Below are 14,588 nucleotides of genomic sequence, written 5' to 3' on the forward strand. Positions count from 1 at the left end.
CCGCCCCCCTCCACCTGCTTTTTATAAAATCTTGCATAATGAAGAGATTTGGAGTTCTCGGAAGCTTGCACGTTTTTCGTGCTCTTCTGGACGGCCTAATCAGGGCGTTACATTAATACGGATTTCGGAATTTGAATTATGGTCGACACGGCTACCTGTGCACCCCATGCAAATCGACCTCCGGCATTTGGCGTCTAGGAATGGGATTTCTCGCCACGGGCAAGCTTTGCGCGCGGATTGCGCGCTGCCGGAACGCAGAGGCCTCTGCGCACGTACGCGCTGGCGAGCACGTGCGCGGCACGGTGGGCTTCGCTCGGCTCCTCTTGCGGCCGCAGAGAGGCGGGAGATCGAGTTCGCTGCTTGTGCCCATTGCGCTCGTTTGAGAAAAGGGGGAGGCGGAGAAGGGAGGAGCGTGGCGTGGTGTATCCGGCTGGAGCAGGTGCGATCCCAGTTTTGCCGGGGGCGACTTTCCAGTTCGCCACAGGTTGGGGCGAGGCGAGGCTGGTCTTCCTCCGGTTGCGGGCGAAAGAAGAAGAGAACCAGCAGCAATCGAGGAGATCGGCGGCGGGTGCCACCACCACCCTCCCGCCGCTCCTGGCTTCGACGGCCGCTTCCCCTTGGCTTCTGCTGCTGCCCGGAGATGCGCTGACCCCCCTTGAGGCGTAGGAGGAAGGCGCACATGGAGCGACCCGAGCTGCTGCGGGTGAACAGCAGCTGTGCCGACGGTGAGTGAAGGCACTCGCTGTGCCGCCGCCAGGGCGGGTTGGAAGGGCGACGGGTGGCGGAGAAGGGGCCCGCAGGGGAGAGGCGCCGCCGCCGCCTTCGCCCTCCATTCCTCAGGTTTAGGGAAACAGTCCCCTCCCCTCCCATTCCCCAGCTCGAAGGGAGCCCACCGGGCGTGGCACTGTGGGCCCAAGAACCTGGCCTCGGTCTTTCCCACGCTGCTGCAAGACGACTTGGAAGCACCGCCCGCTCGCCGCCGCCCCCCTTAACATCGCCTCTTGACCTCGGGAGGAGTTTGCCGGGAGACCCGCGTGACTGTTTAGGGGCCGTCAGAAACTGTGCCACGACCCCCAGGGCTCAGCTTCTCCCTTCTTCTCCGCACCCCTTGGCCGTTTACGGGCCCGATGAGTCCGCTCCGCGTCTCGATGGGTTTCTGGTTTTGTTCTCGAGCGGGGTGATGGTGGTTAGGAAAGCAGGCGCTTTCTCCTGCGTTTCCCGGGATTGTTCACCTGGTCCTTCTCAGCTCTCGTCCTATGTCCAGGTATCGCCCCCCCCCCCCCAAAAAAAGGCACAGAAGAAAAGGTGATTGTGCAAAGAGAGCGTGGAGAGGCTAGCTGAGATCCAGAGGGAGAAACTGATTTTGCGAGAGGGCTGCTTTCCTACCTCGCTTGGGAACTGCGCACTTATACTCAGATCTAGAAAGTCTGGAGTGTGTTGCTGAAACTTTGCTGAAACTGCTTTGCTGAAACTGGCGAGGTGATGAGAGTGCATGAGAAGGATGTGTACCTGACATTTCGTGTTATGTTATCGTTTGTGAAAGGAGGGTTTCTCCACGGGTACGTGGTGTGCGTGTGAGGCTTTCTCCTGGAGTACCCCCAGCGACAGACCCAGGAACTCCGGTGAAATGTGGGCTATGGTCCCCTGGGGCAACTGTACTAGTGACGCAAGTGAGTGGAGAAAGCGAAGAGTATAGTATGGGAGCTGTTGAACAGTTCAGCACGGAAGCAGTTAACGCCAGTTTTATCATAAATCCAAACATAGAAGCTTGTCAGAATCTGGAAAAAGCCAAGTGGGGGTGATATCCTGGCATCCCGCCCGCAGCCATGCTCAGCTAGAATAGCTTCCCAATCTTAGGTTATTCAGTTTCTTGCTATGCTGGGAATTGTCTCTGGGATGACGATTTGTGAATTCTACAGACTGCGTTGCTGCTTAGATTAGAGCAGCCTTCCCCAAACTGGTGTCCTCCAGGAGTTGGATTATCCAGATCCCATCATGCTTCAAGTAGAGCCATTGAAATCAACTGGATAAGTATGTCATGACTCACTTAAGTCACATTGATTTCAGTGGGTCTACTAGATCTGGATCCAACCCCACATGTTTTGAATTGCAACTCCCATAACCCTGGACCATCAGGCACATGAGGTGGGGTTGATGGGAGTTGTAGTCAATAGCATCTGGAGGACACCAAGTTTGAGAAAACTGTATTAGACCATACAGTGGCCAGTGTTCTCTAACTGGCCACTCACCCATCTACTCACAAACAAATGTGAGAGACGGTTTCTCTCCCTGACTCTCCGTTGCCATTGAAATTCCCTAAGCATATTTAAATAAAGTCTTGTAGGGTCAAAGGCAACAGTTGCTTTCATAATGAAGTAGAGTCTACTTTGTCATACACATCTTAAAAAATAAACTGAAGGTATGAGGCAATACATTTCTTAGTCTTCATGATGCCATAGGGCATTTTTGTTCTTTTTACCTCTATACATGAGTATGGCATGGCTACCGTTGTGGATGTTTCCTGTTCAGATCATATGGGGGTGGGGTGGGCAGACATCTTGAGAGAGCATTGTGTAGCTAGGCTGTGAGATTATGAAGTAGCTAGGTTTACCTTCAGCTCAGAAATTAGGAGATAAGTAGTGAACGAAATGTCTAGGTGTACAGATAAAATGGCATTAATATGTTTTTGGAGGGAATGAAAAAAGGATCCAACAATAGATAAGACATCAGACTGCCTCTGTGCAATCAGCAGGCACTTGGAAGCCCTAAGCATGAGGTGCATACACCTGTATGAAATTGCTGCACCTGTACCTTCTTAGATTCGAGCAGCCTTCCCCAACATGCTATTGGCATGGGAGTCAGCCTACAGGCTTCAAAGAAACAAAGGGGACTCAGCTCAGGCCCAAAGAATGTGATTTAATTGGCATCTCAGCCTCAGGCATTATGGCAGTGCCAAGGAAACATCAATAATAAAGATGCATGAGTAGATTTATTTATTTATTTATTTATTTATTTATTTATTATATTTATTAATCGCCCATCTGGCTGGTCACCCAGCCACTCTGGGCGATGTACAACATACAATAAAACAATAAAATTCTACAATAAAAACATTTTCTAAAATACCCTAACCCACCCCAAATGCCTGCCTGAACAGCCACGTTTTTAATGCATGACGGAAGCTCGTTAAAGAGGGGGCATGACGGAGTTCCCTAGGGAGGGAGTTCCACAGAGTGGGGGCCACTACAGAAAAGGCCCTCTCCCTCGTCCCCACCAGTCTAGCTGTCCTGGCTGATGGGACAGAGAGAAGGCCATCCGAGGCTGATCTTGTTAAGCGGCCTGTCTGGTGCTGCTGGAGGTGCTCCTTAAGATAGGCTGGGCCGGAACCATATAGGGTTTTAAAGGTCAAAACCAACACCTTGAATTTGGCCCGGAAAACAACTGGTAACCAGTGCAACTCCTTCAGCACTGGAGTGATGTGATCTCGCTGGCGGCTGCCTTTAATCAGGCGAGCCACCGCATTCTGTACCAGCTGCAGCTTTTTTTGGTATCTATAGCGTACTATCATCCCTTAGCTTCATTCTTCATTTTCATTTGTTTATTAGATTTCTATATCACCCAATATCCAAAGCTCTTTGAGTGGTTTGCAAAGATTAAAAACCTTAAAAACTCAATATTGTAACATAATATTAAAATCGTTTACGTACAAACACACATACATATAGAAACAATTTTAACAATCAACAGTAAGAAATCCTAGGACCCAATTAAAAACTTTATCATATGCTGCCAAATGCCTGAATATAGAGGAAGTTCTTAACCTGGCACCGAAAAGATGATAACGTTGGCACCAGGCAGGCCTCACTGGGGAGATAGTTCCATAATTGGGGGGACACTACCAAGAAGGCTGTTTCTCTTGTTACCACCCTCCGAGTCTCCTTTGAAGGAAGACCTCAGATAATGAGCATACGTAGTATATGGGTAGGTTCATACCTGGAGAACCAACATCAGGTATTGCAGTCCCGAGCCATGTAAGGCTTTATAGGTCAAAACCAGCACCTTGAATCAGGATCGAACATGTACAGGCAGCCAATGCAAGTGGGCTAGAATTGGTGATATTTTCGGACCTTCTGGTTCCTGTTATCAAACTGGCCGCCGCATTTTCCACAAGCTGCAGTTCTGAATCATCTTCAAAGGCAAATCTATAAGGGAGCAAGTCCTATTGAAAGTGAAACTTTCTTGTGAATAAACATGCTTTGGATTACACTACAAATCATACTGTCTAGTTAAGCTCCACATTTGCACATTTACTTTTATCTGTAGTGAGTTTTTATGTAAGCTGACCTGGAAATACTAAGGGCTGACTCACATATATAGCAGATGAGGTGACAGAATCCTATGGTGCAAGAGTGGACTGTACCACTTCATGCTGTCATGAAGACATTTTTTGTTGCTCTCCTACATGGAATAAACTTCCTGAAAGTAAAAAAAAAAAAGCCCACTAGCACATCAAGGATAAAAATGGTATTCCAGGCCCATTCCCTTTTGTACTAGTTTTCTGACTACATTGCATGTTCTTTAAACACAGGAAAGTACTAAAAAAAAAATGACTTCCACTCACAGTCTGAAAGGATAGTCAATTCTGCTACCTCAGGACTCTTCTACCTCATCACCATCTTTTTCTGCTGCATGTATAGTCAAGGCCTAAGATATGTCTGCTATCCCTTCAAAAGACTTGAGCGTTCTTTGAATTTCTCCTCACAGAATATAGCAGAACCTGAGCTAAAAAAAAATAGTGAGAACATAACTGGCCTCCATCCTCACCCTTCTCCATCTTTGCTGCTGATCTTTGCTTTGTGGGATATTGGTATTATTGTCAATCACTGAGGAAGGAAAAGGCTACTCCATGACATTGGAGCATTGTGCATATGGTGGAGATAATTCACTTTTTGTTTTCAGGCTCACAAAGACTGGCCTGTATCAGGCAAAGTGCCAGGGTCTAAACACCATACCACATTTGCATTACTGTATTTGCAGTTTAGCTGCAATGTTGTGCTTTTTTAATCTGGCTATAGGTGATTTAATTGCCTTGTTTTCTCATTCTACATTTAAACAGCTCTAGCAAATGGGCACATGCCATTTCCTTTCAGCATAGGGTTACCAACATTAGTTCTTCTGGTAGGGTCCCTGTGCTTTTAAGAGTTGGGGAATGATTTTTGGACTATGCTGAGCATTACCAGTCTATAGTTACTTAGGAAACCTCTGGCTGAGTAATACACTTAAAACAAGTTTTGGGGTGTGTGTGTGTGTGTGTGTGTATGTATTTATTTCATTTCTATACTGCTCAATAGCTGAAGCTCTCTGGGCAGTTCACAAAAATTAAAACCCTGTGAACCCCATAGGAGAGTTGCCAACGCACAGAGCAGTAATCCCCCAGCACCACTTTCTGGAATCAGCCATCCAAGTAGGAGCAGAACCACTGCAGTGCAGTGCCTCCAACTCCCAACCCAGACAACCTGTCCAGAAGAACAATACCATGGTTAGTGGTATTGACAGCCACTTAGAGGTCCAAGATAATCAGTAGGGTCGCACTCCCCCTGTCCCTCTCCCAGAAAAGGTCATCCCACAGGGCGACCAAGGCAGTTCCTGTTCCAAAACCAGGCCTGAAGCCCGATTGAAATGGATCTAGATAATCTGTTTCATTCAACAGTGCCTGGAGCTGTCCTGCAACCACCCGCTCAAGCACCTTGCCCAGGAAGGGGATGTTAGCTACTGACCTATAGTCGTTAATATCCTCGAAGTCCAGGTTATAATAGCCTAATTACTGCCTCTTTCAAAGAGGCCAGCATCACTCCCTCTCTCAAGGAGGAATTTACAACCTCTGGGATCCAGCTGGACATCCCCATCTTATTTAATGTGATAAGCCATGATAGGCAAGGATCAAGCACACAGGTGTTTGACCGGACTTAGCCAAGCACTTTGTCTGCATCCTCGAGCCTCAATAACTCAAACTCCTCCAATAATACTGAACCAGACAGTGCTCTGGATGCCTCTACTAATGGAACAGCATTAGTTGTGGTGTCCAATTCATAACGAGTCTGAGCAACTTTGTCTTTAAAGCATTGTGCAAACTCATCACAGTGTGCTACCAAGGGTTCCACAGTTTCCCTCCCTGGCCCAGCGTGTAGCAGGACATGAACCACTCAGAAAAAAGCCACTGGATAATACTGAGAAGATGCATTGGGGGTGGAAAAGAAATCTCTGCCACCCTCACTGCCACAGAGTAGGCTCAGTAATGAGCTCAAACCTCGCTTCATTGCCCTCAGTCGGGTGTATACCAAGGAACTGGCCTGGTTCTGCTCAGAGGGAGAAAGGGCACTTGGGCGCAATTGTGTCGATGCCGTCTTCCACAGAGCGATCTGGGCTTCGACAGGAGCACCAGCTATACCAGCAGGAAAATCCCCAGAGCCCTCTCAAATCCATCGGAATCCATTAGCCTCCAGGGACAGACCATTTTAAGAGGTCCCCCATCCTTGCAGAAGGCAAAGGCCACCTAGAATCTAAACCTCAATAGGAAGTGATTTTACCATGACAAGGGGATAGATGTTAATTCCTCCACTTTCAAATCACCATTCTCCTGAGCAATCTAGAAAACCAGATCAAGTATGTGTTGGGCCAAAGACATGTTGAGACAGCCTGTGAGCGGGTCTTGAGGAAGGGGAACATCAATCCCCCCCCTTGATCCATTGTCTCCATCAAAATGGCAACAAGCAGTGAGTGTTAAGATAGCTTTTATTGATGAGGACTGTCCTAGTTGCCTTCACTGGCAGTCCACTTAAAGCTGTAACACAAAAGGGATTAGCTTTCCGTAAACAATAACTTGTTACTGTTATTGCTGAGGACAGCAATGACAAATCTTGATAAAATAGTTAAGAGCAGAGACATCACACTGACAACAAAGGTCCGCATAGTTAAAGCAATGGTATTCCCCGTAGTAACCTATGGCTGAGGACCATAGTTGGACCATAAGGAAGGCTGAGCGAAGGAAGATAGATGCTTTTGAACTGTGGTGCTGGAGGAAAATTCTGAGAGTGCCTTGGACTGCAAGAAGATCAAACCAGTCCATACTCCAGGAAATAAAGCCAGACTGCTCACTTGAAGGAATGATCTTAAAGGCAAAACTGAAGTACTTTGGCCACATCATGAGAAGACAGGATACCCTGGAGAAGATGCTGATGCTAGGGAAAGTGGAAGGCAAAAGGAAGAGGGGCCGACCAAGGGCAAGATGGATGGATGATATTCTGGAGGTGACGGACTCGACCTTGGGGGAGCTGGGAGTGGCAGTGGCCGACAGGAAGCTCTGGCGTGGGCTGGTCCATGAAGTCACAAAGAGTCGGAGGCGACTGACTGAATAAACAACAACAAACAATAACAGAACAGTCTTTGACCTTCAAGGAATGGATTGTCTCCTCCCTGGAAAACAGTCCTCATACAGCATGCTAGCTGACCCTAAGCCCAGAGCTGCCCATTCCTTTGCAGAAAATATCTCTGGCTGCTTTGCCTCTAATATGCCATCCTGTTCGTGCCTCCACCTTCTCCAGTGCCGAACAGTTGAGCTGCTGTGTCATTCAGTCCATCCTACCACACTAGGGTTAACTACAGGAGGTTGAAAAGTCTCCCCCCCCCCGACCCCCCAGGGAGCAGCAGCATCCTAGACCAGCCTTGCATTAACTCTTTGTCCCATTCCGGGGCTGCCCCGCCCTCCCCACACGTATACCTTTTCATTGTCTTTCCCAAGTTGCTTCCTCTTTCCAGCCCCTCTCTTGCCTTTCTTTCTGTCCCTCTTGGCTTGCTTCCTCTGCTGTCCATGGGTAACCTCGCTCGTCCCGCAGACCCCCCGATCCTTGCTGTCCAGTCTTTGTTTTATCCTCTCTCCCTTTCCCTGCCACCGACACCCCACTTCAGGTGATGCCCATTTGGATGGACCCTGCTGCAAACATGCAACGGCTGGCGACGTTCTCTGTTTGAACCTGTGGCTGTGCAGTCCTGGCCCTTCACGTTGGCCTGAGAACCTCAGTATGTGCAGGGAAAACCAGTGATGCCCTGAGTGACTTGTGAGGCGTTTGGTAAGAGGCAGCGAACCCTACTGATCCTTCACACAGCCCCATGGTTGTCTTGCTGGCCATGAAGTCCTGAGCCGTCCCGGTTAGAGCAGCCTCGGCATGGAAGTCGAGATCCCCCTGAACCATCATCCTAGGGGTCCTCAAGATCCTTTGTTTGACAATGGGTTCAGTGTTAGTTTTGTACTAACAAAAATTAGTAAGAGTAAAATAATTGGATCCACTTTTCATTTTTGTAAAAAACGTATACATTCTCAATAAAGCATAACATCAAAATACTACATGTTGCCTAAGATTTTAAAAAAATTATTGGCTTGGATCCAGCGTCTTCATTCTGCCAGCAGAAGGATACCATTGGCAGAACAAGACTTTCACATCCTCTTCTCCCCCCTGCGGTTCTCCGGGCACCCTACAAATCTGCTTCAGAAGGTTGGGGAACCCTGCGGAGGAGATGGGGGAGGAGAGCATACGGAAGTCCTCTTCCTCCAGTGGTGTCCTCCGGTGGCAGAATATTGATGCTGGATCCAAGCCATTAAATCCTTTTTGAATAAATGGCTTGGCTCTAGTGATGGGAAATGCTTTTGGGATTGGGAAATATGATTGGGAAATGCGATTGGGAAATGTGATTGGGAAATGCTTTTGCTTGTGCAAGGCAGCCCTACCAACTGCCCCATCCTGCAACTCCCTGTGCCCCACCACCTGCCATTCCAGGGAGCACAGGGGACTGTAGTGGGGGAGATAAGCCAGGGAAACACCAACAAGAAGAGTTCTGTCTCTGGATTCATCCCAATAGGTTTTCACCTACACCCTGAAAGCCGATCACGGTGGTGCCAGGCAGGTCTCTCACTTCGGTACGTTCCATAGCTGAGGTGCAACCACCACGAATCATTATAGAATCTAGATCTTGTAGCCACCCACTGTACTTCAGATTGTGGGGGGAGTAATTAGCACTTGATAATGTATATCCCATGTCATTAAAAGTGTCACATGCTGATTTCTGCAATCACGCTGTTGTTAAAGGCACAAGCACAGGTGAAGGCATTTTTTTCTGATCAGTTGGCAATCAGTTGGTAAAACAGATCACCTCCTTAGTTACTTCTCATAGTTTACATAGCAGACTGTGCTAACCCAGAGTCAGGTCCTCCACAAAGCAGTTCAACTCTTAGGATCTCGCTGCTGCTCAGTGTCATTTACTCTGCATAGTTCAACCAGTTGGCTGGATAAGATTTAAGAGCACCCCTTCTTTGTGTCTATTGCTTTTCTCCCCTCTTTCTCCCTTCTGGCAATAGGTCCAACCTATTTTTGTCCTATGCATAGAGATCAATGCTCTCAAGCACTGTTGCCATTACTTGCCCTTCCTAATCTTTATCTGTGCCCCACCCATTTTAATGCGCATTATGAGATTTCTTATTAAAAAAATCTCAACCATTAGCACGCCCACATTTAGTCACTCATTAAAGCATCATGTTTGTACAATCAAGAGCTTTCTTAAAGAGCGTGCTGCAATACTTTCCACTTGACCTGTAGTGTGATGTAAATGGATTGGTGTCTTAGGTGTGTCTGGAGTCTGGGAACCAGAAAGTCTCATCAGCTTCCCCGCCCACACTGGCTGACACACCTTAGTTGCAGATGCTGATACGTACGTATGTATGTATGTATGTATGTTCTAACTGATAAAACTTGTTTGTATCTGTGTTACTTCCAGTTAAAAATAAATTACATGTTTCATCCTGCAAGAGGGGGGCGGTGTGGGTGGGCAGGCGCAGAGAGTATTATCTTTCAATTCTGTTTCTAAATGTGTAATTGCTTTGCTTTTCTCTTTTTCTGTTTATCTATCTAGCCCACTGATTGAATTCCATTATCCTCCATTAGGAAGATTTTATTCTGTTAGTGTGAAAATTATAGCCTTTAGCTTATTTTATCCTATGTTTTTGACTTTCATTTACTTAACATTTTAAGGGCTGTCCAGGTTGCATGTTTTGGATTTTCAAAGGTAAACTAACAGAATTTGTGGGCTATCATAGTCTGGCTTCCGGAAGGATAGCTTATATATTATGTATAGTTCCATATCCATCAGTCACACATGATGTGTTTGCAGTTGCAAAAAAAGGGGGCAAGTTAATTATTATTATCCCTGCTTGCAGATAAATCGAATTTTTCCAGCTTTATGGTTTGTGATGAATGACTTGTTAGTGAGGAAAATAATACTAATTCAGCCCATGTGTGTGAGACAGTTTGAGAAATACTGGGTTGAATCCGTGGTCCTTCTTCCCTAAATGGAAGGGCTCGTTGGCAGTATGTAATGGCGTCATTTCGCAAACTCCAGTAGTGTTAGCGGAGCTCTGCCAAATCTTTCCATTGTGAAAGCATTATCTAACTTTAGTTGGATCCTCCTCTTGCGCATAGTTTGGAACCTAGTTTCCACTAGCGCAACATCATTTGTGCTAGCAGAATGAATATTGCCGCTTCTGTCTGAAGAAGGAGGAGGAGATTTTTGGAGATACTGTAAAATACACAAGCCCTGTTTTTAGATGAGTCCCTACAAACCTCGTCCCACAGGGGAAGCTTTGGTTCTTGGGTTTCTGCCCACTTTCTTGAATTGAACAGCACAGTCACTTTATAAATGCAACTAAGTTTCATTCAGGTTATAAATATACAGTAGATATCCCATTCACACACAAAAAAAACACAAAGAAGATTTGACTTATGAAGTCTTAACAAGCAGTGAATCATGATAACTTCCCGCAGCGGTGACCCCTCTTACAGGACCTCAGAAGTCAGGAATGGTAGGTGTGATGTGTTTCAAGAACTTAACATTGCCTTAAAAACCCCATTCAAAATATCAGACTTGGTAATGGTGTGCCCTAAAGTCTGATTGGCTCCTGCCCATATCCTGGCCTATTCCCATCTACCCATGCCTCTCGCCTACTTCACTTGTTTGTTCCAAAGTTTTGACGACCCTCACTGTCCCCAGGAAGTCCTCTGACATATAGACCACAAACCCATCTGTTTGTCTCTATTTTTAGACTATCAAGTCAGCAAATGTCTTGTCCTTGCATCTTCCTTCCTAGGTTTCTCTTCGTATGACCTTTCCACGCCCCTGCCGTGTTATGCTGACTCCAGCTTTTTTGGTCAGCCTTGTGCTACCAAAAATTGTGCCACCTTGCACTACCAAAGATGTGCTATGAAGCTTTTTGAAAGGCCTTTTGACCTATACTAATAGCTGCATGATAACAATAGTAGTGTGCTGATCACTTCTGGGATTAACAGAAAGTATATGTGTATGACTATATTATATTAGTATCTCCATTCTCCTTCAAAGGCTTCCAATCCAGTGGAGCATGTCTGTGGATGGGGAGTAAGCGATCTTGGTTTATTCTCTCCTCCTTCAGTCCCCAGCCTCCCCGCCCCCCGATCTTCTCCAGAGGATTGGGCAATCCTCTGTAATGGTGCAGGAGGTGGTGATTTCCCATGGACAGAAAAGAACCTGGATCCAAGCCAAAATGTTTTTAAATGATGCAACACATCATAAGGCTCACTGCAAGAAATAAAGTTTCTATGTTTATGTCCGCTCTTCTAATAACATCCATGCCTTGTCATAGGAGACAGTTCTAAAACGCAATCCCATGTATGCCATTCCCTAGTTATTATCTTAGAATTATAATCTGTTTTACTGCAATAATGGTTTCACAGGGACATGAAACTCCTTTATCTCATCATCCTCACAATTATCCTGTGCATTAGATACCTATCAATTTCATGAACTAACCATGGGACAAGCCAGTGGAGGCTCTCTGCCTTTTAACATCGCAGAGACAAACACAGCAGGTTCATCTTTCCCAGTTCGCTGAACTCCATTCTTGGAAAAGCTTATCTGGTTGAATTTCTGGCTGCTCTGCAGGGATTAAAAGCACAAGGCCTCTGTCATGAAAAAAAGATGGCAGCCCTCCTCGTGCGCCTCTCCAAGGTGGGCAAGGTTGCTGCTGTCACAATGCCCAGCAACCTGGCGAAGCTGACATTTTCGTTTTCCACATAACGGCTGAGGAAGGAGGAGCCTCGTTTTGATGCAGACTGTCCTGTCACCTCCCATTCTGCGCTCTCCCTCCTATTGAATAAACAGAGAGCAGAGGGAGTCTACCCTCCCTCCATGTGAACTAGCCAATTCAGGGCAGGTGATGGCAAAACGGAGCATGCACTAGGACAGTTGCCTTGAGCACCATGTTCTTGGTAGAAAGGCGGCGTACAAATCCAATCAATCAATTAAAAAATAGCTTGGCGCGGAGACCTATCCTGGAGGGCTGGCGCTGGCCATGACCATCGCCACCACCTCGTCTTCTCACAGAGCTGGGGGTTTTTTCCCAATTTTTTATTGTGAGTTTTAACAATACATTTTAACAATACATTTTACAATTTAACAATACATTTTAACAATACTCTGCGTCTTCTCACAGAGCTGGGGGTTTTTTCCCAATTTTTTATTGTGAGTTTTAACAAAACAAACCGAAAACATAACCAAACCAACCCCCCCCCCCAAAAAAAGATTAAAAAAATTTTAAAAGAACAAAATAAAAAAATACTCTGGTTTCTCTTCAGGTCGTATAAATCTTTCGCCTTTTACTAATGAGCTGTTTTTGCCTTAATAGTGAGAAATAGAACAGATGCCAGTTCCTTTTCCCATCTCCTCAATGACAAGAAAAGCTACTCCTCTTGTTAAAAGTTCTGTTAGGGAAGGACAGTGCAACCCTAAAAAGGAAGCATCGGTCCTGCCATCTGCTACAGCTTTTAGTCTGATCTTTAAGCTTTTTCAAAATGGTGCTTCCAGTGATGTTAGTGCCCTACTTCAGAATAAGTTGTCAAATTGCTCACTTCAGAACAATAGGGTTACTCTTAATAACTAGTTTGGGTACTGCAGAGTCAGACCAAAGCTCATTAACTGAGCTGCATAAGGATGGCACCCTTTTTTCTGGTGGAGCTCCAGTGCCTTTAACAGCTTCATAGCTGTCAGAAAGTCAACAGCTGAAGATTTTCACAATAGGACTTTAGTGGTGAGAAACCTTTTACCTGTTACAGGAGCATTTCCACAAAAGGTGGAAATTGTGCAGTAATTAAGGTGCTTGAAGATGATCTCACTACCAATACATAAAGTATGACCTGTTTAGAGTGGAATTGACTGATGCTCATCTGCAGGTGCAAATTCATTATAGAACAAGAGGAAGAACCAAGAAGCATTGGGATAAGAATTGCGTAGTCAAGGTTTCTGGATACCATCATGTTTCACATCCCTAACCTTGGCAAGTTTCAAAATACATAAGGTTTTAATCTCATGGTTGTAAAGAAATACATGAACGTCACTTTTTTTTTTAATATGCAGAAATCAAAATGAAGGAGGAAGGAAGCGAAATAATGATATATTTTGAGGGATGGCATGTAAGATAGAGGCAAGCAGCTTATTACCCATTGACGTCTTCATTTCCCTTTCTCTCCCACCCCTGCTCCCAATCTTCTTGTCTCACCAGGTTCATTGTTCACTCTGACTTGCCTGTCTCATCAGACTGTCTGCCAGGTTGTCGGGAATGTCAGTTCAACAGCCTCACCCCACCAGAATCTCACTTTAAACACCAGCTGGGTGGTGCAGGTAGAAGACAAATATGGCTTCTACATTGGCTTGGCTCTGGCCATCTTCTCCAGCTTCCTCATTGGCAGCAGCGTCATCCTCAAAAAGAAAGGACTGCGTCGACTTGTAGAGAAAGGAGGCACCAGGGCAGGTATGACTTTGCGGGAGAAGGGATAGAAGAAAGGTCTATTCTGAAAAAGCAATGGTGGTATCTAAGTTACAGAGGTCCGCTTTGAGCCCCAAAGGCTTCTGGGATCTGAGGGCCTTTCCATACATTACACAGAGCACAACCTGCATTTGGCATTGTGTGTATGCTCAGCAGGAAGCTGCAGCCAATCATGGCTACCTACTGAGTGTGCCTGTATCTGACTTGTGCTTGCAAAGATGGGTTTGTCACAATCACTTGTGTGTTTATACCTCTTTCAGTTTAAGGTATATGCTTAAAACACATTAAGCGCGCACCTAAAAATATAATGTCTGAAGTGGCCCTGAGGATCACAATCTTTAGGTAGTTGGGAATGGGAGAAAGGTAGATCAAATATCAGTGGGTGGAAGTTTGCACATCATAAATTCCATCTTTTCTTGCCCGTTCTTACCATTTTTATGGTGGGAAAAATGTATGATACAAAGCAATAAAGGACCAAGCCCCTTGTTAGTTGAGGGGTTGTTAATACAGCCTCAAGTGGTCATGGGGATCCACTTGGCAACCCCTGCAACTCTAGTCCCATGGGTGGGACATGGAACAAAGTGTTGCACTGTGGAGGGCTCCTCTTTAGGATGCCAGCTAGCCAGCCGTGGCTTCTTTCAGCATTCTCCATTCCATTGTCCCTCCTGGTTTTCCAGTCCTTCCCCTC

At 46.0% G+C, this 14,588-nt stretch overlaps 1 protein-coding gene across 2 annotated transcripts in view; it reads left to right on the forward strand.

The window, feature by feature from the left end:
- The first annotated feature begins 284 nt into the window (after positions 1-284).
- NIPAL4 (NIPA like domain containing 4) overlaps positions 285-14,588 on the forward strand; it is a 29,085-nt gene continuing 14,781 nt past the window's right edge. For both annotated transcript variants that reach the window (XR_014788438.1, XM_084839259.1), the window contains exons 1-2: positions 285-725; positions 13,637-13,885. Coding sequence is in view for 1 of the 2 variants with exons in the window: in XM_084839259.1 (XP_084695385.1) it covers positions 680-725; positions 13,637-13,885 (295 nt within the window). In the remaining variant the exon portion in view is untranslated. The remainder of the gene's footprint in view (positions 726-13,636; positions 13,886-14,588) is intronic.

This window comes from Heloderma suspectum, chromosome 2 (genome assembly GCF_057233095.1).
Source record: "Heloderma suspectum isolate Gila_16-S chromosome 2, 16-S_ref, whole genome shotgun sequence".
Lineage (NCBI taxonomy): Eukaryota > Metazoa > Chordata > Lepidosauria > Squamata > Helodermatidae > Heloderma > Heloderma suspectum.